Below are 27881 nucleotides of genomic sequence, written 5' to 3' on the forward strand. Positions count from 1 at the left end.
GTTTCAGTATTTTGTTTAATGAAAACAAAAGAACTTAGAGCCTTAGACATTTAGACAGCACAGAGTTGAAGAGGAAAAATGTTTAAATAATATAAAAGAGAAACAAGTGCTGGAAAGCAAAACTAGAATTGAGAGAAACCTTGAAGTGAGGAAATGACTCACTAGATGAAAGGGAAGGCAAATGATACAGAAAAAATGAAAGTGGCTTTGAGCTGCAGAGTCAAAAATCTGGGATAAAGGTGAAGCTAAATTTTCAGAGTTTTTAAAAGTTACATCAGAATCTATGCCACCTCATATGCTAACTTTTTATTACTGTTTATTTTATTTTCATTGTTACTTTTATTATCTTTATTATTATTATTATTCATAAGAAAAAAATTAAACACATTCATTGTACTTTTTTTTTAAAAAAAAAATCCAGTTCGTGTCTGCAAGCTTACAAGTATAAAATGATGAAGAACAACAAAGAGAGCACAAGCACAAGCAAAAATGAAGAGCAGTACAATGAATTTGTCATGGATGTTTTCTTGAGTAAATACAGGGCATTCTGATCTCTCCCTTCATCTTGAACAATGGGCAGAGCTAGAATACTCTGATGGTACTTTCTATGGGAGGAGATAGCTCCACCTCAAGTTTTGTAACGATAAGCTAGAAGAAAACTCAAATTAAGCCTACTTGAGAAAGATAAAAATAAATAATGAATACAAATGGTTACTGAAATTGAATATGGCCCCCATATCATTGTTATGGGCACAGTGCCTCGGTGGGCTGGATGCCTTGTTTCTGATATAGAAAAAGGACGTTGGTATGTCTGGTGCTAAGTTTTCTTCAGCAGTGGGACTTAGGCAATAATCTGGAGAAAGCCACATTTTTTCTAGGAGCGATTTTCTGTACAGGTAGTCCTTGACTTACAACAGTTTATTTAGTGACTGTTTGAAGTTACAACAGCACTGAAAAAAGGGACTTATGATTGTTTTTCACACTTAAGGTTGTTGTAGCATCCCCATGGGTACATGATCAAAATTCAAATGCTTGGTAACTGACTCGTATTTATGACCGCTGCAGTGTCCGGAGGTCATAATATCACCTGCAGTGATTCACATAACAACTGTGACAAGAAAGGTAATAAAATCAGGCAAAACTCACTTAACAAATGTCTTGCTTAGCAACAGAAATGTTGGACTCAATTGTGTTCATAAGTCAAGGACTATCTTGACTAAAAGAAACAAAGTCATACCAACATCAATGCCAGGTTTGCGAAGTAGTCCAGACAAGGGAGCATAGCCAGATGAACTAGTTCTACCTTGGGAGGAAGGGAGAAGAGCACAGTCAGGGCAACAGGGCAACAATAAGTGGCCACAGCCTGCAGAGGCATTTGGGTGTGGCAAACATTTCAAGAGGGACCCTCCTTAGTTTCTTGGGCTAAAAAGATGATGGCAGGAAAAATATACTTTCAGACTTGCAAGGTTCTGTAAATGTAACCTTACAATAAATCAGAGCTCATTCTTCTGGGTGTGCTACTTGTATGCACTACTTGCAAGGCTGACATCAATGATGGCATGGTTTTGTTTCTTTTACATATCTAGATGAACTCATATATGCAACTGGTAAAAGCTCCCCAGGGAGCTAGAATAGAAAGAAGGCCTTGCTAAATCCAATTACAGGTGTGTAATTGAAACTAGCTGTTACAAGTAGCTAACTATATGTGTACACAAGTTGGAAGGCAAGTTGGAATTGGAAATTGAATCATCTTTTCCCAAATGAATTGCCATCAGAGTTTGAGCTACTTCTGGAATGAGCAGAAAGGAACTACCCCACTATAGGATTTATTGGCTCTGCTACAGGAAACAAGTTCAAGGAAATCTGCATATTTGGAGGCAGGATATTCTAAAGAAAAGGATTTGGAAAAATAGAAAATAATAAAATAATGAAGAAATGTCAGGCTATATGAAGACTAGTAATTAATGCAATAATGGTTAGTAATTTTAGGCAAATAGAAACTTTACTTTTGCAAGATTCAAGAATTCTTAGATGTCTCAAGAACTTTGCCCTTGAAATTTTTCCAGAGTTTGCATATTCCTATCTTTGTTTGCAAGACTACATCCAATAATACAGAGATATTCAAATGCAGCTGAGTAATTTCAATACACAGATTGATGGCTTCTTTAGAGAATAGCCTTGTAGATATGCTGATTTTGGCATATTGTTTATTCTTCTCAAAAACAGATATTTTATCAGGTCTATGATGATGGTAAAATAATATGACAGAAGAGTGAACAAATAGCAATTTTGGATGCTTATATGGGTTGATATTGTGATGCCAAGAAAAAGTAGGGAGGCAGACTAATGGCACAAACAAATAAGCAACATCTAATTAAAATGAGGTTGGCATAATCTTAATAACTCCCAACTTTCTCTTTTTTAGCCACATAGAGAAAATTACAACTTGGCAAGATCCTCGAAAGACTATGACCCAGCCATTAAATCACATGAGCCATCATCCTTCAACTACTTCCACCCCAGTATCACAACGATCAATGGCCATGTCACAACCCAACCTTGGTGAGTAATAGGAAGAGCAGCAAGACATCCAAATAATTGTGACCTTCCTTCTAATCTCTTTTATTGACAAACAATATAATTGGTTGACTGTGCATAATGATGAATAAACTTTGGGGACTAAGTTCAACAATTAGAGTGAGTCAGAAAGTACAGAAGCTTCTTGATGAATATCCAAGATCCCTGTGGAAACCTTTTTGACCTAGCAAATTCTTCTTCATTTCATTGTATCAAATATACTATTTGTTAAGGAAATTAATTTGTGAACATCTGTTTCACTTGTGTCTCATCTGGGAACAACACTTGTGTCTCATCTTGTGGACAAATTTACAAGATTTAAAATGAATTTCTTTTTATTTGAAAAGTTAATTTTGTATTTTTTACTTGGTAGTTAACTGTACTTAAATGGAACTTTTATTTAACTCCAACTAAACTTAACTCCATGCTTAACTGAAGTAACATATATTAATACAGTTGAAGTTACTTTTGTACAGACATACATAAAATTGTGCTGCATTCTTTTATGATGGTAATTAAAAGTTATGGTAAACTAGGATCTGAAATAGATATTTCAGTTCTGGGTAAGATGGAACCTATTTATTTATTTGTTTGTTTATATTTCTTATTTTTTAACTGCCCATCTCCCTCAGATCTGTGGAAATAATTAATATCTACTATAATCCTAATACTAAATTGTGATTAAAATTGATAAGGAAAGAGAAGAAGGAATATATATCTATATATAAAGGCTGCCTTTTACTGAGTTTCACTTTTGCTCTACTTATCTCATATATTTGTAAAGATTGGCAATGAATAAAAATATTCCAGAGTAGTCTTTCCGCAGCTATAGCTGGCAATACCCGTGATTTGCTCTGGACTTGTTACATGTCCTAAATTAGATTTTTGTTTTTTGTGAGTTGCAATTCCTAATTGCATTATATTTTTCCAGAACTTAGATAGCATGCTAATTCTCAGCATTTAGCGCCTTTATGTAGCCAAAGAAAAATAATGTTTTTGGTTCAAATTTGAAGGTTAAAAACCAGATTTTTTTAGACCAGCTCATGAGTCCTGAAACCAGGCCTGTTGAGCCAACATTCTCCTAAACCTAGATAATTAGATGGAATGGAAATTGGATAAGGAGTCAGACTTAAAAGCCTGGCCAAAATCTATTCAAAAGCAGATTTTGTATTTCTGTCTTTTGCCTTAAGATATTTAAGCAACACAAATTATATTGGACAATGTGCCATGAACAAGGTAGAGACTAAAGTTTTTCTAGATGTCTATCCTGGTCTGTTCTTATGTGAGTTTTTACTGTTGGGCGGCTTCCTATTATGAGCTGAAAAAAATGTTTTTCCCCCTGAATGGCTTATCTACTTTTACTTCACTTTTTATCTTGTATTTCAAGAAAAGATACAAAAAAACCCTGGCAGATATTTTATTAGTAAAGATTTCTGATTAAATAGAATAAAAAATAAATAAATTGAAATTCAGTTTTTAAAAGTACCAATTCTGGTTCTCCCATCTTTTTTGTGTCTGATCTTTGTGGCACAATAATTTGGTTTGTTTACTTGTATATGTTACTGAATGACAACAATTTCCATCATTGGCCATACTGGCAGATATATTTCAGTCAGATCTGGAGAATCGTAGATCCCCTATCTCTGCTTTATTGGTTATGATGAGCAAATCTTCTCCAGCTTGTGCATATAGTGTAGAACCCATATCAATATTGGGACTGTTGTATGTTAGGTCTAGGTTGTTTCTTTCTCCTAATATGGTTAGACAGAAGAAGAAGATTTGGGTGGGGGATGAAGGTTCATTCTCTGAGCTTGAGGGTTGGTTTCTGAATGTTTCATTACCAGGCTAGGTAACATCTTCAGTGGAATTTAGGGGATGTCAGTGTCAGTGTTCTTCTGTTTATATGGGCTTCATGTGGTCAGTAGGTCTTGTGATGGGTCAGGTGTGGGTGTGTCAAGTGATCCAGGTGATAATTGTCGCAAAGGTGCTTTTTCAAAAGGCAACTGGACTGTTTTTTTTTCTTGAAGAAAAACAAAACATTTTGTTCTTCTTCCTCAAGGAAAAAAAACCAGTCAAATTGCCTTTTGAAAAAGCACCTTTGAGACCTTGACCAAGTGGTGATTATTTCCAAGTTATTTTTGTTTGGATGGAGACATATATCATGTGTCTACCACAGTACATTTACAGTGTACTCTAATATAAGTTTCTTCAAATTGATGAGAAATTATATGTGGAGGGCACAGTGGTGGTAGGTAAGGTTAATCTAGAAGTAGAACAGAGGAATTTTTGGCACCAAGATGTACCCCTTCGGGGCAAATTTGTTTCCTTAAAGTGGTGCATCCCTATTTGATTCTTCTTCCAAAAGGAATATTAGGAGGAAAAATACTCTCTTGGCTAAAACATCAGAGTGAACTAAGGTTCTGCTTTTAATACAAATGTTCTTTTCTTTTGTATATTTGTCCTGTTCTTAAATAGCCCCATTACCTTTGCTAGAGGTGAGGATTACTTGTTGCATGAGATTGTGAAATTGCTTTTTATTGCTTTGAAACTTTCTCTGTTGTTATGCACTGCTAGTATTGCTACTACTATGGCTGTACTACTTTTAGCAATACAGATATTTCCAAAATACTGCTGTGCAGTATCAAAATGCATTAGTGAAATAAAAATACAGAAACTTAAGTCAACAAGATTTCCCCCACAGAGCTATAACAGATGGTCCTTAGGAGCAATGAAAGATGTTCAAGGTAGAAGATGCTCTTTGTCCACTTCCATTTCTTCCCCACTTTTCCCTTTGGAATGATATTAATCTGAGTGGTGTAAATTTCATTATACACTGTACATTTCTTGACTCTGTTACTTTTTAAAGACACATCTGTAATGTATGTTCAAGATTTAGCAGCTTTACTACACAAGGGCTGCAACATAGCTAGAAAAGGAGAATGTTGTGGGTGCTCAGGGCCTCACTTGCGCGAATGTCGCAGGTGCTCATGGTTCCATTCGCGCAAGTATTGCAGGCGCTTGTGGCCTCACTCGCTCGAGTGCTCGGGGCTTCACTCTCACGAGTGGGTACTCTCGGCCCCACTTGTGTGAGCAACAGATGCCCCTCCCACAAAACCATCCCGTTTCACCCCTCTCCAGGCCGCCAACCCTGAAAGTTTGGGGAACTCTGTTCTAGGGACATCTTTATAATGAATTTCAAAGTAATAATAGAATCCAGATACTGGGGAAGGTTCCAGTTTTTTGGAACAAGTATGCAACCTGCATGCCACCTGCTGCCCCAAATTTGTAGTCCCTGGTGTCTTCACAAATCACATCACAAAATCTGAAGGCAAAATAGCTAGTTTTCATTAACATACTTTTCAACAAATTAATTTTAAAGAGGCTCCTTTACACGTTTGCAAGCTTTTAATTCCCCGACAAAAAGGCTAAGAGAAAGAGAGTTACTGCCTGCCCTTGTTTTAAAATAACCTTCCCAAACCAGGGGGTCGCCAGATACATTGTTGTTACCATCTTCTCTAACTAGCGCGGCAGTTGAGTCTGCTGTATGCTGAGCAAAGGAACTATAGTTTAACACAGCTGAAGAAAGATATCCTGGAAATGATAGACCTGGTAGTATTTTTTACTTCTTTCCAACTCTAAAAGATCTAGATTTTTAAACTTCCAGACGCAGGAGGACAAAATGTCTATACTGTTCTTCTAGTTATACTGCTTGTCTTGGTGTTGGTGGCATCAGAATGTGCCTGCTTCTGCTGCTTTACCTTTCTTTCCAACCGGCAGGCAATCTGGCAGAAACATTAAGACATGATCTGTGCCATTGAAAAGGGATTTCTCCTTCTTGGGATCCTTCCTGCTGGTTGACCGGAGAAGCTGTAGGCCTCATCCGTCTTTGCTGGGCTATGATTGACAAGAGGCAAATGGGAAAACTTGTCTGATGTTCAAATTTGATGCAATGCAAGAATAATCAAGGAAAGGAAGAGAACAGATTGCTGTCAACTTGAAAACTCAGCTTGGGAGTCTGAGTTGCCAATCTCTTGCCTTCTCTCTTCATTAAAATATCTTCTACTCTGCCTTCCACCCACATAGTCAAACTGAGGCTCTGGGCCATTATTTCTTGGCAGGAGAAAGAGGAATTTGAGACCTGACACACCTATATAAATTGCAGTCAAATGGACGCTTGGAGGAAGGTCCTATTAATCACTCCCCTTTTAAAAAATGGGAAAAAATCAGTTTATTTATGTCTTTGCTTGTTCATGTTTGCAGTAAGGGTTACAGTGGGCCATTTGGGCTTCTGTTTTTTGTTTTTTTTTTAACTTCCTTCCCATAAGAAACCCCATAAATAAAACCTGTGCAACAATAAGAGAACCAACTTTTTTTACCCTGCTGTATTGTTACCGGTAGGTATACAAGCTGATTCTGATGTATTTGTCATATGTCAAAGGTGGGGAAACCAAGGCCAGAGATGATATTTGCTACAGCCTCTGGAGAGGACATATCCCCTCAATGAAATTGGATTGCAAAAGCTCTTTCTGTTTCAAATTGTGCTGCATTATTCAGTACCCTAAAATTAATAGAGAGGTGCTACATTGGGTTTCAAAATAATCATGTAATTTTTCTGGAGAAGCAAATATAATTGATAAAAAAGAAGATAGAAGTATAAGACTTATCCAAAAGTGCTTTTGTCTTTAAGTAGCCATGTATAAGATTGCTCTGTCAGACCTCAATTTATCATAAGCAGGAAACAGGTGAACTGCAGAACTGACTAAAATAGCTTGGCTCCATTACTCCCTGGCTCTCATCCTCCCTCCGTCCCTCTTTCTGTTTTGTGGCCTCCTGATCAACTTATACATAGTGCCCTCCAGTCAAAAGAATTTTGAGAAAATTCAAGGAGCTGGCATTACACATTTTACTCACTCTTTGTATGCATGTGTGTGTGTGTGTGTGTGTGTGTGTGTGTGTGTGTGTGTGTGTGTTTCTCCCAGGCTTTAAGCACAAAGGCCCAGAAGTGTTGTTAGATTTTAATTATCCAAGATCCAGGTAGAAATTAGTTCTTAGTGACTATAAGGTTTTTTTTTCCTTTTTCATTTTTATCAAACCTGAATAGAAAGTTTTCTACTGACTTAGGACAGTATAGGGTTTTTATTTAATACTTTACAGATTTTTGAACCACTGTGTACTCTCAACTGGAAAGCAGTATTTTTGCTGACCTTGTTGGAAGACTAATGCAGTTTCTGGGAAATAAGGGAAACAGGCAGTTCTTTGTTGGCAAGAGCAAAGAGAGAGAGAGAGAGAGAGAGAGAGAGAGAGAGAGAGAGAGAGAGAGAGAGAGAGAGAGAGAGAGAGAGAGAGAGAGGTCCCCCCCCCCTTCCCTTTCATAATGCCGTGACTAAGTCAGAAGTGTAATGTGGCTGGATTTTCTTCCTATCTCTGCAAACATATGTTTTTCATCAGACTGCTTTGCATGACACTTGATACAGTTTGCAACAAATTGGAGTAGAGATGAAATATATAAATAGGGACCAGTTCACAACTGACTAGAGATCCTAATAAAACCTACTGGAGTTTTAACTATCCCAGTATTGAACTACAATTTCCAGAGTTTATGTAAAGTATTGTTAAAGCTGCACAGTCCTGTAAGTTGCAGAATATCAAAAGTATAACAAAACCATTGGTCAGAGTTTATTCCTTTAGTAAACTATTATAATTTATCAGTGTTTATGCCTCATTATACTCATTGATATCTTCCTACTTAGAAGCATGTTAAGGAAAATCTTATGTTGCCCTAGCCTGTGGACAGTTTATGAGAATATGAGTCAGAAAAGCAAATTACCACAGATAGTGAAGGCTTTTGTAATAATGGCAAATGAAATATTTAGAGGAAAAATACAAACAACTCTGTTCTGAGACAAGAGACCCCAGTCTAATAATTTTCAGATTTGTTGGACTTCAGCTGGGTGGGAATTATAGGAATTCAATAAATATGGAAGTCACCAGAATTATATTGAATTCTTTTGTAATGGCAAAGATACTGTTTTCTGCTAGATTCTTAAATAATAGGGAATGTACCCTCCTTTCACTGACAGATTAATAGCTAAGATTAGAGTTTAGAGCAATCTGAGGACTGAGAGGCATGATTCCCAGAAGTCCCCTAAAAAACTATTATGTGATTTACTGCCATTTTGAAGCAAGATACATATAAAAGTAGAATATTAAGCTGTAATAGGTGTGAATGCAGGTTTTGTTTTATAGTCCTTTAAATTCCCCCCAAACATGGGTCAACTCGTCCAGAACTTCATTTCCCGTCCAGTTCTTACATCAACATCTTTCCCAATATAATAGTTCTTTTATCTTTGTTTGTGCTTATTTATGTAAAATGTTTATAGCCTGCTCACAGGGGCATCTAGGGTGATATCAAAAAGCAAACATGGTGGCTGGAACCACACAACTGAAGCTTCACTTCTTTTTTATAAGCCATATTTACTTCTTGGACCACCACTTACTGCATGGACACCTTCTCTCCACACTTTTTTTTTAAAAAAAAACAGGATATACAAACCACAAATAGAGAAATCTAGTAAACATTTATTATCCACAATAGAGGACCCACAAAGAGGGAACGGCTCAAGTTATTCTCCAAAGCACCAGTAGTACCAACCTAGAACTAAGGAGAAATTTCCTGACAGTTAGAGCAATTAATCAATAGAATGACTTGCCTCCAGAAGTTGTGAATGCTCCAACATTGGAAGTTTTTAAGAAGAGATTGGACAACCATTTGTCTAAAATGGTACAGGGTTTCCTGCATGAGCAGGGGTTGGACTAGAAGACCTCCAAGATCTCTTTCAACTCTGTTATTCTGTTATTCTTATATTTTCCTTGCACTAATGTTCCTGCATTACTGTATATTTTCCATTCTATGTTGCGGCTTTCTGTTTATTCCCCTATGCTGAAAGAGAAATTTCAAATTAAATTAAACCATTCTAAATTATGAGGGAGAGTTAGTATAACGTACCAGCAATTTTGAAAGTATATGATTCGGATATTCATATCATTACAGTATTCACAGATGGCCTGATTTCCATTTACCACAGCACAAAGCCAAAAACACAGTGGCCGTTTGTGGAGGAAAAGGCACTCTTTGTTTAAATGGTATATAGACAGATTTCCTAGGAAAAAAGTTTGCAAAAAGCCAGCTGTGAATTTTTCTTCCTTTTGCTGTTAATGAAAGCAGAAAAGATTCAGATTAGGTTTCTTGCTTTGAATGTATTACTCTCTTACTACCTTTGAAACATGAAATGTAAGAGATGAAATAAAAGGACACAAAGTTTCCTATGTTTTTTTTTTCACAATAATAAATAATCACCTGCGCCCCTTCATGATGTATTGCTAAATTTCCATTCCTTTTCTTATTCTCCAACCTGTTAAACCATGCATTTGAGTTGCTTTGATGGGCATTGTCTAATTTTGATTTGTGAGGCCCGCTTCCAAATTTTTTTATTTAATTAAATTTCAGAGCAAGTTTATTTTATATTAATTTAATTAATAAAGCTAATAGGAAAGCTTCTCACATATTTAATAATTTGCCCACTATGTCATAAAAAGTTAACACTTAGGCAACATTCTGGGACCCGTCTCAAAGCTGCTTTTTCAAAAAACAACTGGACTTTGTTTTTCCTTGAAGACGTTTCGCTTCTCCTACAAGAAGCTTCTTCAGTTTGAACTGAATGATGGAGAATGGAAGGATTTGTATTCCTTGCAATTGTCTGGTTGTTGAGGCTACTTGGAGGAGTATCTGTGCCCTCAAGGTCACCTGAAGAGTGCAGATGGGTGTGGAACCTTCTTGGAACTGCTGTGTTGTAAACAGGAGATAAATGTAGTCGTATCCTTCCCCCTCTATTGAGAGAGGGCTGTTCAGTATTAATGTGGATGGCCTCTTTGACCCCTCTTTCAAACTAGTCATCTCTGTCAGGAATGTGGAATTTGCTGTCTTTGAAAGAGTGACCTTTGTCTTTCAAGATGGAGTGCTGAATCTTGGGTCTGTCTTCCTATGTTATGCCATGTGTTTGTGAAGTGGTAGTTTTGTTTCTGTAATGTATAGATCTGCACATGTCTCAATATATTATACTGCATATATCACATTGCTCAGTTTGTATCTGGGTGTTGTATCCCTGGGGTGGACTTCTGCCTTAGAGTATCTTTGGGTTTAAAGTGTGTATGTACATTGTGTTGGTTGAAAATCCTGAGCTTTTCAGATAGTCCTGCAACTAATGTTTTCCTTGAAGACTAATGTTGCAGGAGAACTGAAATGTCTTCAAAGAAAAACAAAGAAAGTCCAGTTGCCTTTTGAAAAAGGACCTTTGGGACAACCATGACTGAATGACTGAGAATCTCCATAGACATTCTGGGGCTTGGCTTAAATTCTGCAGCCAGAAGTTGGTAATCCTTAATAGCAAAGTGTCTGCTTTTCACCACTCTGGAATCACATAGGTGTTCATGTGATGTGCTTACCAGAGAATACAGTGCTTCACTTACCAGTTCTGTCAATCTGCATAGCAATAGATCCACCACAAGGCAAGGTATATATGTGAGGGACCCTCAAGCCTAAGGTCAGATCCAGGCTTTGAAGTCCAGTGGAATATGGACTATCTGGGAATATGCAGCGAAAAGGGGCAGGAATTTGAGAAAATTTAGATTGTTGTTGTTGTTGTTAATTGTGAAGTCGTGTCCGACCCATCGCGACCCCATGGACAACGTTCCTCCAGATCTTCCTGTCCTCTACCATCTTCTGGACTCCATTTAAGTTCACACCTACTGCTTCAGTGACTCCATCCAGCCATCTCATTCTCTGTCGTCCTCTTCTTCTATTGCCCTCAATCTTTCCCAGCATTAGGCCCTTCTCCAGTGAGTCCTTCCTTCTCATTAGGTGGCCAAAGTATTTGAGTTTCAACTTCAGGATTTGGCCTTCTACAGAGCAGTCGGGGTTGATCTCTTCTAGAACTGACCGGTTTGAACGCCTTGCAGTCCAAGGGACTCGCAGGAGTCTTCTCCAGCACCATAGTTCAAAAGCCTCAATTCTTTGGCGCTCAGCCTTTCTTATGGTCCAACTTTCACAGCCATACATTGCAACTGGGAAAACCATGGCCTGGACTATACACACTTTTGTTGGCAGGGTGATGTCTCTGCTTTTTAGTATGCTGTATAGATTTGCCATAGCTTTCCTCCCCAGGAGCAACCATCTTTTAATTTCTTGGCTGCAGTCCCCATCTGAGGTGATCTTTGAGCCCAGAAAAATAAAATCTGTCACTACCTCCATTTCTTCCCCATCTATTTGCCAGGAATTGAGAGGGCCGAATGCCATGATTTTGGTTTTCTTAATGTTGAGTTTCAAGCCAACTTTTGCACTCTCCTTCTTCACCACATCAAGAGGCTCTTTAGTTCCTCTTCACTTTCTGCCATTAGAGTGGTATCATCTGCATATCTTAGGTTGTTGATATTTCTCCCGGCAATCTTAATTCCAACTTTTGATTCATCTAGCCCTGCTTTTCTCCAGCACTGGAGATGGATAATCCACGCAGTGGGTTGAGACTGTATTCCTGGCCAATCAGATCAGTCAGCCAAAGTTGCCACGCCCCGTCTTGGACCATGATCCTTTAGTCTTGACTGATCTGGCCATGCGAGACATCTACAACTTTTGGCTCCTGGGCAGGTATAGTTCCTTTCCATTAAGGGGGATTTTTTCTAGTAGCTGAAATTGCTTAGTTTAAAAGTTAATTAGAGATAATTTAATTCAATTTAATTGACCACTCAAAAATTTCCTTGCTAAATTGTAAAACTCAGGAAGTCAGATTCCTACAGGGGAAACCACCCCCACTTAAAAGGGGGAAATCCCTAACTCCCCTCCCTAACCAACCCCAGCCACCTTCCAGCAGCCGGCAGCCGCCTTAAACAAACGGGGAGGCTCGGGCAACCCCTCGCGTTTAAAACAAACAGACAAACAAAAAAAAAAAAGACAGAAAGGCAAGCAGTTAGCAAGGGAAGTGGAGGACAAAGGGGACGCATGCTGGGAGGGAGATTGATTAAGGGAAACAGCTGGCGTGTATATATTATAATATATATAATATATATAATATATTATATGCTCTGCATATAAGTTAAATAGGCAGGGCGACAATATACAGCCTTGCCGGACTCCTTTTCCAATTTTGAACCAATCAGTGGTTCCGTGTCCAGTTCTCACTGTTGCTTCTTGACCCGCATATAGGTTTCTCAAGAGACAAATGAGATGGTCTGTACTCCCATCTCTTTAAGAACTTGCCACAATTTGTTGTGATCCACACAATCAAAGGCTTTTGCATAGTCAATGAAGCAGAAGTAGATGTTTTTCTGGAACTCCCTAGCTTTCTCCATGATCCAGCGTATGTTGGCAATTTGATCTCTAGTTCCTCTGCCTCTTCAAAATCCTGCCTGTACTTCTGGTAGTTCTCTATCCACATACTGCTGGAGTCTAGCTTGTAGGATTTTAAGCATAACTTTACTAGCATGTGAAATGAGTGCAATGGTGCGATAGTTTGAACATTCTTTGGCATTGCCTTTCTTTGGAATTGGAATGTAAACTGACCTTTTCCAATCCTGTGGCCACTGTTGAGTTTTCCAAATTTGCTGACAAATTGAGTGTAGCACTTTTACTGCATCGTCTTTTAAGATTTTGAATAGCTCAGCTGGAATACTGTCACCTCCACTAGCTTTGTTGTTGCTCAGATTTTCTAAGGCCCATTTCACTTCACATTCTAGGATGTCTGGTTCGAGGTCAATGACCATCTCATTGTGGTTATCTGGGATGTTAAGCTCATTCTTGTATAGTTCTTCTGTGTAGTTTTGCCATCTCTTCTTAATCTCTTCTGCCTCTGTTAGGTCTCTGCAATTTTGGTCCTTTATCATGCCCATCTTTTGCATGAAACGTTCCCTTCATATCTCCAATTTTCTTGAAGAGATCTCTGGTCCTCCCTATTCTGTTGTTTTCTTCTATTTCTTTGCACTGTTCATTTAAGAAGGCATTCTTATCTCTTCTAGCTACTCTCTGGAATTCTGCATTCAATTGGGTGTATCTTTCTCTTTCTCCTTTGCCTTTTGCTTCCCTTCTTTCCTCAGCTATTTGCAAAGCTTCATCAGACAGCCATTTTGCTTTCTTGCATTTCTTTTTCTTTGGGATGGTTTTAGTTGCTACCTCTTGTACAATGTTGCGAACTTCCATCCATAGTTCTTCAGGCACTCTGTCTATCAGATCTAATTCCTTAAATCTATTTTTCACCTCTACTGTATATTCATCAGGAATATGATTTAGTTCATATCTGAGTGGCCTAGTGCTTTTCCCTACTTTTTTCAATTTAAGCCTAAATTTTGCAACGAGAAGCTCATGATCTGAGCCACAGTCAGCTCCTGGTCTTGTTTTACTGACTGTATAGAGCTTCTCCATCTTTGGCTGCAGAGCACATAGTCAATCTGATTTCTATGTTGACCGTCTGGTGATGTCCATGGGTAGAGCCGTCTCTTGGGTTGTTGGAAAAGAGTGTTTGTTATGACCATCGTATTCTCTTGACAAAATTCTATTAGCCTGTGCCCTGCTTCATTTTGTACTCCAAGGCCAAACTTGCCTGTTATTCCGGTTATCTTTTGGCTTCCTACCTTAGCATTCCAATCCCCCATGATGATAAGGACATCATTTTTTGGTGTTCATTCTATAAGGTGCTGTAGGGCTTCATAGAACCGGTCAATTTCATCCTCTTCAGCACCAGTGGTTGGGGCATAGATTTGGACTACTGTGATATTGAATGGTTTGCCTTGGATTCGAATTGAGATCATTCTGTCATTTGGGGATTGTATCCCAGTATTGCTTTTCCTATTCTTTTATTGACTATGAAGGCTACTCCATTTCTTCTGAGGGATTCTTGCCCACAGTAGTATAATGGTCATCTGAGTTAAATTCACCCATTCCTGTCCATTTTAGTTCGCTGATTCCTAAGATGTCGATGTTCAGTCTTGTCATCTTTTTTTTGACTACGTCTAGCTTGCTTTGATTCATGGATCTTACATTCCAGGTTCCTATGGAGAAAAAAATCTTTACAGCATCGGACTTTCCTTTCACCACCAGATATATCCACAGCTGAGCGTCCTTTCGGCTTTGACCCAGTCGCTTCATTCTTTCTGACGCTACTAGTACTAGCCCTCTGCTCTTCCCCAGTAGCATATTTGACACCTTCCGACCTGAGGGGCTGATCTTCCAGTGTCATATCTTTTTGCCTTTTAGTACTGTCCATGGGGTTTTCATGGCAAAGATACTGGAGTGGTTTGCCATTTCCTTCTCCAGTGGATCACATTTTGTCAGAACTCTCTGCTATGACCTGTCCGTCTTGGGTGGCCCTGCATGGCATAGCTTATAGCTTCATTGAGTTACGCAAGCCCCTTCGCCACAACAAGGCAGTAATCCATAAAGGGGAAATTTAGATTAGTGCAGCAGAAAGTTACATTCAGTTTGTATGAAATTAAGATATTATTACTGAATTATTTTGGGGCAAGCACATGCAGATTAGTTCCCCAATTGTGGATATTCTTAGTTAACACAGAGAGCTATTATATAAAGCCATAATGTCTTCCAAACACTGTCAGTAACATTTAAAATGTTCTCTATGGTACAGTGCCTAAAGTTTTACTTAATGGCTTACAGTTTAACTTACTTTTAAAGAGAGAAATTGAATACTGACTTCTGTTTCATTTGCAAAATGGAGGCCTGGGATAGCACAATTCACAAAATATTTTCTAAATTGACTCCATCTGTTATACGTGGATATAAAATTGCTTCTATCTAATTCTGGGTGTGATGAGGGCTTCAAAAGCTATTTGGCTTGTTTTGAAACTGATTGTCTTTGGTATTAAGCCATAATCTCATTCTGGCAAAATGATAAGCTATTAGTGAGGGGCCATCATATTGCTGACATGGCTGTTGATATTTCACAGTCTCTGAGGGTAACTGCTTAGATTGTTTTCTATTCCCTTTACTGTAGATCAGATTGTAATCCTAAGTGGCATTGCTCAACTAGCAGTCTGTGCTAGGAGTCACACCTCAGTTTTAGATAAGAGAAGATTTGCTGTCTCTGCAAGCAGTGCATGTCACAACCAGAGTGAAGATATTTTTGTCAAAATGTTCTCAGCAATTGATACTGCTGCCCTATCAAAGGATAAACTGGGCTACTGATGATACTTCTGCCATAATTTGATTTATGGAGAGATTTGTGGCATTACTGAAGAAAGAAATAGAACATCTTAAAATTGATATTTCACATTCCATTCCATTCAATTACACCTTTGTGTATAATCACCCTGCTTCAACCTGACAGTAAAAATTGTTAACTTTATAAAAGAAGAGTATTGGAACTCACTGGAGAAAGTGGATAGTTGTATGATGAACTGATATATGGTGCTGCTGTGATGTTTATTGACTGAAATGAGGTCAGATGTTCTAGTATTTATATGAGCTGAAAGATGAATTACAGATTTTCACAGACAACAAAGTCAAACCAAAGACTGAAATAAATCATCCAAAGTGAATTGACAGCCTGGGATCCATGCTATATTTCCCCACTACATTATATAGAATACCAATCTGGGTTCATATATGTATATCACTGAAGGACATGTGGCAAGTGGGGCTAAAGAGTAGTAAATTGAGCTATTTCTCAGCACATTTAGCATATTCAACCACTCAGTATGCTGAGGAATTTTTAGAGGAACTCCTAAAGGTCTTGAGGAATATTTTAAAGATCTAAAGTTCATTTATTATTGTAGTTTATTCAAAAGCCATGTTCAGGCAGTGCCTGTCACAATAGGGGTGATATGGTTAACTGATAATAATCAACCTGAAAATGCAGCTATGTGTTGCAACACTATCAGAGCAACCAGATATCCCAAAACAAACTAGAGTATTAAGAATCTTTAAGAGGTTTCAGTCATTTGATTTAAATATAATATAAATTTTCACTTTCTGCTGAACTTCATTATATTTTTCTCCAATGACTTTGTCATTTGTGGCCTTGTCTCTCCCTTCCTTCCTTCCTTCCTTCCTTCCTTCCTTCCTTCCTTCCTTCCTTCCTTCCTTCCTTTCTTTTTTTGCAATGTAACCCTCAACCAACTGTTCATAGGTTAGTGATACCTTTGAAGTAGCCAAAATTTGCATCTCTGTGCTAAGGAAAGAGCAATGGCTTTGGGAGCCGTAGTTACTCCTTTTTTTTCTTTTCCCAAAGACGGAGGTATGCAATGAATAGGGCAAGGACACTGTGATATGAAAGAAATGTATTGGGCTGGATTTTCTGGTTTTGTTTCCTTTTTTTGTTTTTTCAAACATGGCTCGTATCTTCCCAACAGCTTGTGCACCCATTTTATTTGTGCTCAAAATCAGAAGTCAGTTTACCTTAGTTTTTTATGGTTTGCTGACTTGCATTTTTTCAAGAAAAGCCCTGGGAGGGTACATGAATTCCATAGGCTATAGGATGCCAACCCTTCATGGTAAGAGAGAAAGGGAAAGATTCTGAAGACTTCTGATCCTGAGAGAGGAGAGAGAAGAAAAGAATGCAGGGTGACTTGCATATTGATTTAGTGACCACAGCCATAGCCTAAGATTATTTGTTTGTTATTTATGGGATATATAAGACTGCCCACGTACAATTTATGACTCTAGGCAGCATACTAACATGAATATTAAAAAAAAATCTTACATAGGCAAGACTAGAAATAATAAACCCTCTCTTTCCTAAGACATGTACAACTGAACATCAATAGGATGCTGATAATACTTGTCTTTGTGCCGAGGATGATTTCATCCAGTTTCTTCATGTAGATTTTAAACAAAAATGGGGAGAGGATGGAGCCCTGAGGCACCTCTCAAAGCAGGCACCCTTCTTTTCCCCCACCAACACTGACTGCATCTAATCATGGAGAAAGTAGGAGAATCAGGGCAACACCATGCCACGTACTCCCAATCCCCTGAGCTGGTCTAGAAGAATACCACAGTTCAGTATGAATGTCGCTTAAAAATCAACACCAGGAAGGATGCAATCTCCTTCTCCTGAGCACACCAGAGGTCATCACAAAGTGCAACCAATGCTGCATTCGTGCTTTCTCTCATTCTATAAAAGGAATCCAGATGGGAGAATGTTCTTAAATAAATCATACCCCTATGCTGTTTCTCTAGGTTTTTTCTGAATTAAAAAAAGCTATAAACTTATGATAAAAGTCAAAGTTCCAATCCTTTTTCTGTAAATTAGTTAACTCATGAGGTCAGAGTTGGTATACATTTTGCTTTGCTCTGTGCTGCCAACTGAGCTTCGTACTTTAATGCTGGATTTTAAAAATTGCACAGCATGAACAGGGAGAATAGGTACTGTTTGTGCTATGTACGCTTCAAAAATAATTCAGAGGAAGTATTTGGGCTCATGTCCTTGTTCAGTCATCCATGCAAGCCTGAAAAAGGATACCACAGAAGAAGATCACAATGCAACTCTTAAAGAAGCTACAACTTTTTTTCAGGCTTGTGTAGAAACCTAATAAGGACAAGCTGCATTAAAAATAGGTGCAGCACTTCCTTGAGGTACTGTTTATAATGATTTTCAAAATGTATATGGCTCTATAAGTACTCTGCTTTTAGGACTATGAACAGAATGAGATCTGATGAACAGAATAATACATGAGAATGTTTTCTGTGTTTAATTATGTAAAATAAAGGTATTTGTAGTTATAGGTTTGCTTACCTATGTCTACTTGTACTCAACTGTTAGGTATATTATCAGGAATAGCTGTACATTACTTCCATGTACTGTACATGAAACTGCCTTCCAAAACAATCCAAAATGTTTAGCTATACAGAACATAGTGGCAAAAATGCATCTGGAAACATTTTGTGTTCAAAGCACTGCTGTATCCTATCTTCTTGTTCCACTTCCTACCATCCTCTTGGATTATTAACCAAGGTCCCGTTGACTTCATACAAGGTTGACTCAGCTTTCCATCTTTCCTAGGTCTGTAAAATGAAGACTCAGATTGTTGGGGGCAATATACTGACTCTGTAAAATGCTTAGAGAGGGCTGTAAAGCACTGTGAAGCAGTATATAAGTCTAAGTGCTTGTGCTAAGTGCTAGTTGTACAATTTTATTGCTTATTATGATTTTAACTTCTGCTTGTTTTTAACTATGGACATTCTCTTTTGTTTTTAAATTGTATATACACTGGGGAGTTTTTTGGATAACTATTTTTCCCCCTTTTTGAGGACAAATGTTACAGGACAAGTGGAACCTTGATTGCATGAATAGACAAATACAGTATAATTGTATTCTCATAATTTCAAAAATATGCTTATTCCATAGTAATGAATCACCAGCACCAGCCACAGATGACACCAACTACAACTATATCTCAGCAGAACCACCCTCCCCCAAACCCTCAAGCTGCCTTATTGAATATGCCAAATGCCTTGACCTCCCAGCAACAACAGCAGCAGAAACTGAGGCTTCAGAGAATCCAGATGGAAAGAGAGAGGATTCGCATGCGTCAGGAGGAACTCATGCGCCAGGTATTGCAAAAATGTGGGAAGGTATCTTCTTCTTTCTGTAGGTTGTCTGGCACTCCAAGTGAGAGATCACCAAGTAGGGATTTCCCCCCCCCCCTCACTCAACACTGGAAGATTAGCATCTTTTTATGCAGGGCTAAATCTTACAGTCAGGAGTAATTTTGACCTATCACTCTCTTGAACTGATTTTCATCTTTCTTCATGCTAGGAGAGCCCACTTGTCCATCTCTCTCAAGGACAGGTGGAAAGCCCTTGAAGACAGCTGCAAAGTGGAAATCTTAGACTTACATTGTTAGCAGTTATTCTCTGGCTGGAAATTTTTCTCATTGGGTTGTGGATTTTTGCTTAGGCTTTAAGGTTAGCTTTTATTGTGACTCACATTGTTCAAAACAGATCTGGTGCTTCCTGTATTTGGCTTCAAAGCAAGAACTGTGAACAATTGCAAAGGATGTTTTTCATAGGGTAAAGGAATATTCCACCCTACTGAAAATGTACTATGAAAGTATGATTCTATGGTTCTGCTTTGGTCAATATATTCATCAGCTTCCTCAGAGAAACAATTACCCAGTTTACTTCCAGCAGTGTTGAAGATAGTTGCTAACCTAGTAATATATATATTTTAATGGAAACTAGTCCTTAAAATATTCTGTGTTTTTTTTAATCAAAGCAATTTGTAATCTTAAAAAGGACACAGTTAAGATGATTTCTATATGTACACACATGAATGCATACTATTTCCCAATATGTATCTCCTGTCTATCACAAGAAGAGATTTTAAAAAGACTCTGTGAATATCTACCAGCTAGAGTGCAGATTGTTTAAAGGATTGCAGTCGGTAAGCAAAATAGTTTGTTTTTTTTACTTGGGAGTAAGCCCAACTGAACTGGACAGATATTATTTCAGACTAAACATAAGTAAGTTCAGAATGTGAAACTTCTGAAGCAGAGGAGGAGGGGAAAAACTATCAAACCTACAGTGTTATTTTGCCTTTGGGATTTGGATCTAACCTCCTTCAGCTATTCCAGGATAGCATTTGTTTATACTGTATTTAGTAATACAGTCTCACATTTCTTGGCAGCAGAATGAATTATGTTTTCTATTTGTGTAATGACACCAGTTGGCATATCATTTCTAAAGGTTTATTAATGCTCAGTCAGATGTTTTAGGATGCAATGAACCCAGCAGGTTATATCAAAGCTCGTGCCTTGAAATTTCCCCCTTTCTATTTTTGTTTATTGTTTGATTGCTTGTAACTATCTGAAGGAATGAAAACTTTCCATCTCTCTTAAAAGCCAGTAATAAAATTGAGGAATGGGATATGAATATAAAATAATTTTAGCTAGGTATTATTTGGCTTTAGTATGTTGTGGTCTTTATTCACAGATGCTTTAAGAACAAGACTTTTCTTACAATTTTTTTTAAATGAAATACATTAGAAGCTCTCATTTAATTTTTACTTTCTATCATTGAATCTATATTAAGAAAACCTGAATTGGAAGAAGATGAGGATTATTTTAAAATATACTTGTTATTGAAACATCAGTAACTAGTATTCTGCTGGCTCCACTCTTCATTGTTAAAAATCCAATAAGCTGGAAGCCTTAGTGATGAAAACAAGGAGCAAAGAGAAAAAGTGGGATTAAAATTGATTATAAAGAATACCAAATTAGTGTCTGTAGGTGTAGCAACTAGCCTTAGAATTGAAGATACTAATGTGATATCTTTTAGGATCAACAATCAACCAGAGGCGAAAGGGGCGTTGTCTTACCTGAACGCCTTTTCTCAGTATGATTGGATGGAGAACACACGGATGGGTTGTCTTAATCTATCTGCTCCAATTAGACTAAGTCTGAAATTTAGTACCACCCCCTCTGTGCCAACTGCACCCCGTTTTAGACTTAGTCTCTTTGCTCTAAGACGCGTTTTTTCTTCGTTCCTGGAGCAGAAGACTGTATTTTCCCTTTTTCTTATTCTGTTAGCCTAGCTCTAACTACTCATTTTTATTATTTAATTGAAATAATATAAAGATAATATAATTTCATAATATAAAGAAGATTTCCAGCGATTGGAATCATCCTCACCTGACTGCCCGGCCGGGCTGACAGGCTGGGCATCCATAGACTCCCTTTCCCCCCCCCCTCTCCTCTTCTGAGAACTTCCTTGAATTGCTGCTAACAGAGCCAAGCTCTAGTCTGACTTTTACAACTGACTGCAGCTCCGGAAGCTCCGAAACTTCACCGAGGCCTGAAGGCCTTATCGGGCCTAGGCCAGTCTCAGCACCTCCCAGCTGACCATCCAAACACCCTCTGCTGCGTTAGGAGCCCAGGCGATTCTCTGGAACGAGGGCTCATCGCAGCTTAGGCCTCAGGCCTCACAGGCCTTCCTTCCAACGGCCGTTTTTGGCGCGCAGAGCTGCGGCCGCCATTTTGAATCACCTCCCGGTGGCCATTTTGAGACTTACAGAGGCCCAGACTGCCTGCAAGAACATTCCAGAAGGCAGTTTCTGACAATTTGAGGCAGAGGCCTCTAAAATTGACGAACCTTTCACAGGCAGATCGGATTGGGGAGGGCAAGCTCGTTCCGGAAGGACGCACTGCCTACCAACCCCCCATTGCCCACCCCCCTCACCGGGCCGGATCATCTCTGCTGGGCTCCCTTAGTAAGTTACAACACTGAGGGGGGGCGTTTTTGCTGAGGTTGAGCCCAAAGCAGATTCATCATGGCAGAAAAGTCTACCAACGAGCCGGCCAAGAGGAAACATACTACTAGTGTCTGTAGGTGTAGCAGCTAGCCTTAGAATTGAAGATACTAATGTGATATCTTTTAGGATCAACAATCAACCAGAGGTGAATAAATATACCACCATAGACTAGCCCTTGATAGAGTAATATTATAAAGAAGGTCTTGGAAAAGATACTTGGATGTTCTGACATGTATTTGATCTGAAAGATCAGAATTGTGCAGGCAATGGTTTCCCCTGTGATACTGTAAGGAAGCTGAAGTTGGACTTTGAAGAAGAAGGATAGAAAGAATATGGACTGCTTTCTGAAAGATCCCCTTGCACATCATGAAAAACATGAATACTGCATCCAGTTTTGGTCACCATGATGTGAAAAAGATACTGAGACTCTAGAAAGAGTACAGAGAAGAGCAACAAAGATGATTACGGGACTGGAGGCTAAAACATATAAGGAACAGTTGCTGGAATTGGGTATGTCTAATTTAACGAAGAGAAGGACGAGGGGGGACATGATAGCAGTGTTCCAATATCTCAGGGGCTGCCACAAAGAAGAGGGAATCAAGCTATTCTCCAAAGCGCCTGAAGGCAGGACAAGAACCAATGGATGGAAACTGATCAAGGAAAGAAGCAACCTAGAATTAAGGAGAAACTTCCTGACAGTTAGAACAATTAACCAATGGAACAACCTGCCTCCAGAAGCGGTGAATGCTCCAACACTGGAAGTTTTTAAGAAGAGACTGGATAGCCATTTGTCTGAAATGGTGTAGGGTTTTCTGCCTGAGCAGGGGGTTGGACTCGATGACCTCCAAGGTCCCTTCCAACTTTTTACTACTACTACTACTACTACTACTACTACTATTATTATTATTATTATTATTACTCCAAAGAATCATTGCAATACACAAGCAGATCAATTTGAAAAGATACCTCCTTTATACTACTGAGTTTTGTGGCCCTGCAGTTGTGGCTGCTAAATATAAGCAGGATTTTTTAAAAAAGAAACAGTGGTACAATCCTGGCATGCAGCCTTTAATCTGTTAGAATTTTTGTGTACTTCCTGTTGGTCTTCTGTATGATACCAAGGCCTGAAAGCATGGAAGAAGGGTATCACTGTTCAAACAATTTCCTAGTTACCCTAACTCTTTCCTACTAATGCTGTTTTGCTGTTGCTGCTGTTGCTGCAAGCTGTTTTAAGAAAAAGCAAGTGTTTGCATCAGCTGCTAAGCAACTCCAAGTAGGTGAAGAGGGTTTGGGTGAAAAGGAGTGCTGTTTCTGGCAGGCTCTTCTCAGACCTATCAGGGCTGACAGCAGCTTGGCTCCTCTGTGGAGCTTTGGGTCTTCTGCAGCAGCCCTCTCCAGAGTGACACTTCCAACACCACACAACTGTCTGGAGTTTCTGGGTTATCTTTCTTTTTAGAAGATTGGATAAGTGTTTGGAAAAGGACCTTTTGTTTTCTGGCTGCTAGGAGAACAAGAGAGTTGGCTTAGTTGTCTAAATGAAAATATGAATTGTGCTTCATACATGTATCATTTTAATTTCTTTTCTTTTTTAAAAAAACTCAGAAAACATCTCAGGAAAATACAAAAATTCTGCATCTTTTTTGTGCATTGCGGTTAGGCCTATTGTGGATAATTAATATGCCCACTACAGCTTTCCCGTTTTCCTACATATTTCAAGAAAGAACTCTTGACTACTAAATCCTTTCTCATTTAGTAGGATGTATGCCCCTCTCCTCTATTGGTGTAACAGGCTCTGCTTTAAGGGATTTTAAAATGTGTTTGTTAATCCAAATGTGATCTAGATAATTCAGATATTTGGAACTCTTCTGGGCCTGCAAGGCTTTGATGTATAATACAGATTGTTTAGATTGGAAATGAGACTAGAATTGACTGGTAACGTCTAAATTTCTTAGATTACATTGATCATCATTTCAAACCAGGGCCAGTGTGCCGGCCTGGAGAAGGGTACTTATTAATTATCTGTGGATCCATCAAGAGAACTGAAAACACTGTTAACAGCATGCCCTATCAAGCATTTCTGGAGCATGTATCTCTAAGTTTCTATCTCTGTTTCAGGTTCGGTGGGCTTAAAGACTGTTTCTGATGCTTTTCTCTGGAAGTAGTACTTTCCTTCTTATCTTGGCTCAATTTGTTCCACTCAGGCAATGTAGAGCATAGTAAGCACGTAGGAAAGAAGTGACAAATTGCACGTTGCTGCCTTACGTTGACTCTTACTGATTATATGTTTGCCCAATGGGACTACTCACTTTTTTCTGTCCCCCGGCCTCTGATTGGTGGTAGTGTGAGGTTGCTGAAGTCCTGTAGGGATGGGTTTCCAGCAGAAGGAAAGCAGCAGTCATGAATTTCCATTACTGTACAGCACTGCTGAAAAGATAGAAAAATAGTTTTGCCCCCAAAATAGTTTGACTGTTGTCTATCAACATGAAAGTGGATTTATCTTTTATACCTGTTGTAGTTCCAGTGCTTTTTTTTCTCCCATCTTTCCCATGGTTTAATGGACTTTTTGCTCTGGCCTTGAAGCCGGGCACCTGTTTCTTGTTGACATAATTGACATTTTTGCCCTAAGAAACTCCCCAGGTTTAGCAACAGCTGGCAGCTGTGCCCTGCTTCTCCCTCCTCCATAGGAGAAAATAAGGATCAGAGGACCCCAGAACTAAAGGAGGAAGCATACACTCATTAGCCTGAATGCTCATCCTGTACCCTAGAAGCAACTGGCTGCATAGCGTGGCTTAGACTAGAGCAGTGTTTCTCAACCTTGACAATTTTAAGGCATGTGGACTTCAACTCCCAGAATTCCACAGCCAGCATTGCTGGCTGTGGAATTCTGGGAGTTGAAGTCCACATGCCTTAAAATTGTCAAGGTTGAGAAACACTGGACTAGAGCATGGCAACTTACATACATCTTAAAATTTCCCTGGTTGGTTTAAGGGGAGAAAAGATTGCTTTAACAGTGGTACAGCTAACCATGACTTAAGGCTTGGGTTGGGAATAAGAGGAAGGCATGTAAAATAGAGTCACAGGAAATGTTTGTACCATGGTAAGATGGTAAATGGGGAAAGGTCCCTCGGTCAAGAAACCCTGAAATAAAATTAATGATGAATGGCAGCGTTTGCCTTTGCCTTGGCACAGTTAGTATCAAACAAAACCAAAGAAATAGAAAGATCAAGGTTAGAGGGGCCTGCAGTAAGCTTTGAAGTGGTGTCAGGGGGAGTCAAAAGAAGAAAGTAAAAGTTAAGTAGTTTGCTAATAATAAGAATGTGAATACTTGGGGGAGGGTCTGTCCTAGAATGAATATGCTCAGACATTAAGATTTGCAAGGATGGCAGCTACTGGGAGATGCTTGTTATGTGGGAGAGGATGGAGGATCTTCTCTGTTGTTGGACCTCAACTTTGGAACAGCCTTTCCTTGCAAGAAAGGCTGGTGCCAGCATTAATTACCTTTTGCTATCTGGTAAAAAGCTTACTTTTGTTGTCACATTTGGAATTGGTGTCCACTAATAGTATCTGAGTGTTCAATTTTGCTGTTTGGTCTTATTGTTTTGCCATATTTTGCTTTTTTGTGGATTATAAACAGCAATTGTTCTCAGGAACATTATTTTTCATGAACTGGATAGGTGTTTTAGGAAACTGTCATATAAGGAATTACTTTCTGTGGTCCATTTGTCTCAACAGCATCTATCCTGAGTGGTGGACCCCCACTAGGATTTCAAGTCAAAGGTCTATTGGAGATCAAATCTGGGAATTTATGAGTGCAAAATGGTTATTATTCTTCCCAAATTAATTCTAGTATATGCTTCCTCTGGAAGAGTAACAAGGAGTCAGTATTAATATTGATTCAGTCTATAGATATTTCTATATGTAAACTCACACAAATTAAAAATTAAATAAATTCAAGATGTCATAACTTGGTTTTGCCTGAAACTAGGCAAGCTAGAGATGTTATTTTAGTAAAAATAACGGACGTTTCATGGCTACAGAGTACATCAGGCTTCAGTTAGCTTGCATTACCACTGATAGAAGTGAGCAATCTTAGGATCTGAGCCATCGAAAGAATACCAAAGGTGGGCCTGGATGTTCAGTTGTTGCTGTGCATCACAGTATCCAAGGAACGGAAGTTTAATAAGGGGCAGTGTGAAACAGGACCCTTCCCGCATTCTAAAGGGGCAGTTTAGCAGCTGTGCTTGTGCAGCGAGCTATTTCTGCCAGCAAGGTTCCAGGAAATGTGTTGGGAGATTTCTAAAATCATTTGGCATGTCGGGTTTTTTTTTAAGGTTTACATCAAGGCCGTGTGTGTGTGTGTGTGTGTGTGTGTGTGTGTGTGTGTAGACAGTGAATAATTTAGTGTACTTCAACCATTTTAAGCCAGCATACATTTTGGCAGCTTTTACAGAAACCTCTGAAGGAGAAGGCGTTCTGGAGCTGCTGCCACAGCAGGCATTTCAATGTTGTAGCAATGTCAAATAGTTGCCTTGATCCTCCCTTTTGTTTCCACTGGCTGTTCTCCCTTTTCTTTCTCTCTTTTTCTGGTGGTTGTTTTCATTTTGTTTTATTTTATTTTTGACCAAACATGGTGTGCACAGCAACAGCACGAAAGACAACAGACCACAAAGGCTCCCGAGGTATCAGTGGCTTTATTTGTAAGGAAATGTCAGGGAGCGTGTCATGATGGGCTGCAGCAGGCAACCCCTTTGCCAGATGACCTGCCGACCATAGAAAAGTGATTTGTCTTGTCCTCAGGACTGTGTCATTTGCCTGGCACTGCAGTAGCAACCTCCAAACATTTCCCAAGCAGTTGTCTTTTCTGGTCCATTTGTAAAAATCTGAGAAGTATGAGCTTTTTGAAGCCTTCTGAAACAATAGCAGACAAGCATTTTTGGCTGGGACTGGGGACATACTTGGAATTTCCAAGGATTTATCTGTCACCGAACTCAAACCATGTGACTTTTCAGTTATGTACAAAAAGAAGAGTAAACCATAATCCATATGAAGATAACATAACTATTGCTGTAATTATATTTGTATCCTGCTTTTTATTCAGCAGTGTGCTCGCTGCTCCCTTCTATTTATCCCACAACCACCTCCCTGTGAGAAAGGTTGGACTGAGAGAGAGGAACTGGTCCAGACTCACTCAGCTGAGAACTAATGCTCAGGGTTTCCTGGATGGTACGGCTGTAAAATGATTGACATGAAGAAGACCCATGTGGGATAAACCTTTTCTCAAAATGACTGGTGCTTTGCTTTCCAGCAAGACCATTTCCTATTGATATATTCTTAATGATATGCTTTTTAAAGAAATTTGGTAAATGCCAAAGGAAATGTCATGGGGCACATCGCTGATAGTGGTCTTCTCAGTAGAGCCAGTTGGGGAAGCCCTGTGAATGTAGAGAGCCACAAAATATTTCTTTTAAGTGGACTTAAAAAAGAAATGTGACTTACTCAGCAATGTGTTTGGTTTATGTGTCTACTTAAAAAATATATGGCACTCATGAAAACAGCTTTCCTCAGATAATTTAGAGGAGTAATTTTTAATGTTTAAAAAAACCTACTGTGATTAACATTAAAATAAACAACATATATTAATAATACCTATATCATAATGAGGGAAAGCTACAGGAGATCTTGTTCAGATTCTTGGATGTCTCCTATGCGGAAAATGATAATGAATGGAGCCTTTTTGAGAAAGTCACTTTGTCTTCCAGCTGAGATCTGATGATCCCCAACATTAAATACTTTTGATCAAAGTATAATCTGTAAAAATGCTCAAATTATTGTTATTTTCTTGGCAAAGTCTAGTTCAGGTTTGCCTTTCCGTCTGAGATTTTTTTTCCCCTTCATTTGACCAATCTAGCCTACAGCCTGGGATTTCCTGGGTGTCTCCCATTTAAGTATTAATCTGCTCTCACCCTGTGTAATTTTCACATCACTGAAGACCGAGTT

General features: G+C 38.8%; 1 protein-coding gene across 1 annotated transcript in view; it reads left to right on the forward strand.

The window, feature by feature from the left end:
* Positions 1 to 27881, forward strand: part of WWTR1 (WW domain containing transcription regulator 1) — a 102037-nt gene that overhangs the window by 62597 nt on the left and 11559 nt on the right. The window contains exons 2-3 of the mRNA XM_039357945.1: positions 2426 to 2562; positions 18981 to 19186. Of these exons, the coding sequence (XP_039213879.1) occupies positions 2426 to 2562; positions 18981 to 19186 (343 nt within the window). The remainder of the gene's footprint in view (positions 1 to 2425; positions 2563 to 18980; positions 19187 to 27881) is intronic.

The sequence above is a fragment of the Crotalus tigris genome, unplaced genomic scaffold, assembly GCF_016545835.1.
Source record: "Crotalus tigris isolate CLP2741 ecotype Arizona unplaced genomic scaffold, ASM1654583v1 scf7180000018970.2248101, whole genome shotgun sequence".
In the NCBI taxonomy this organism is placed as follows: domain Eukaryota; kingdom Metazoa; phylum Chordata; class Lepidosauria; order Squamata; family Viperidae; genus Crotalus; species Crotalus tigris.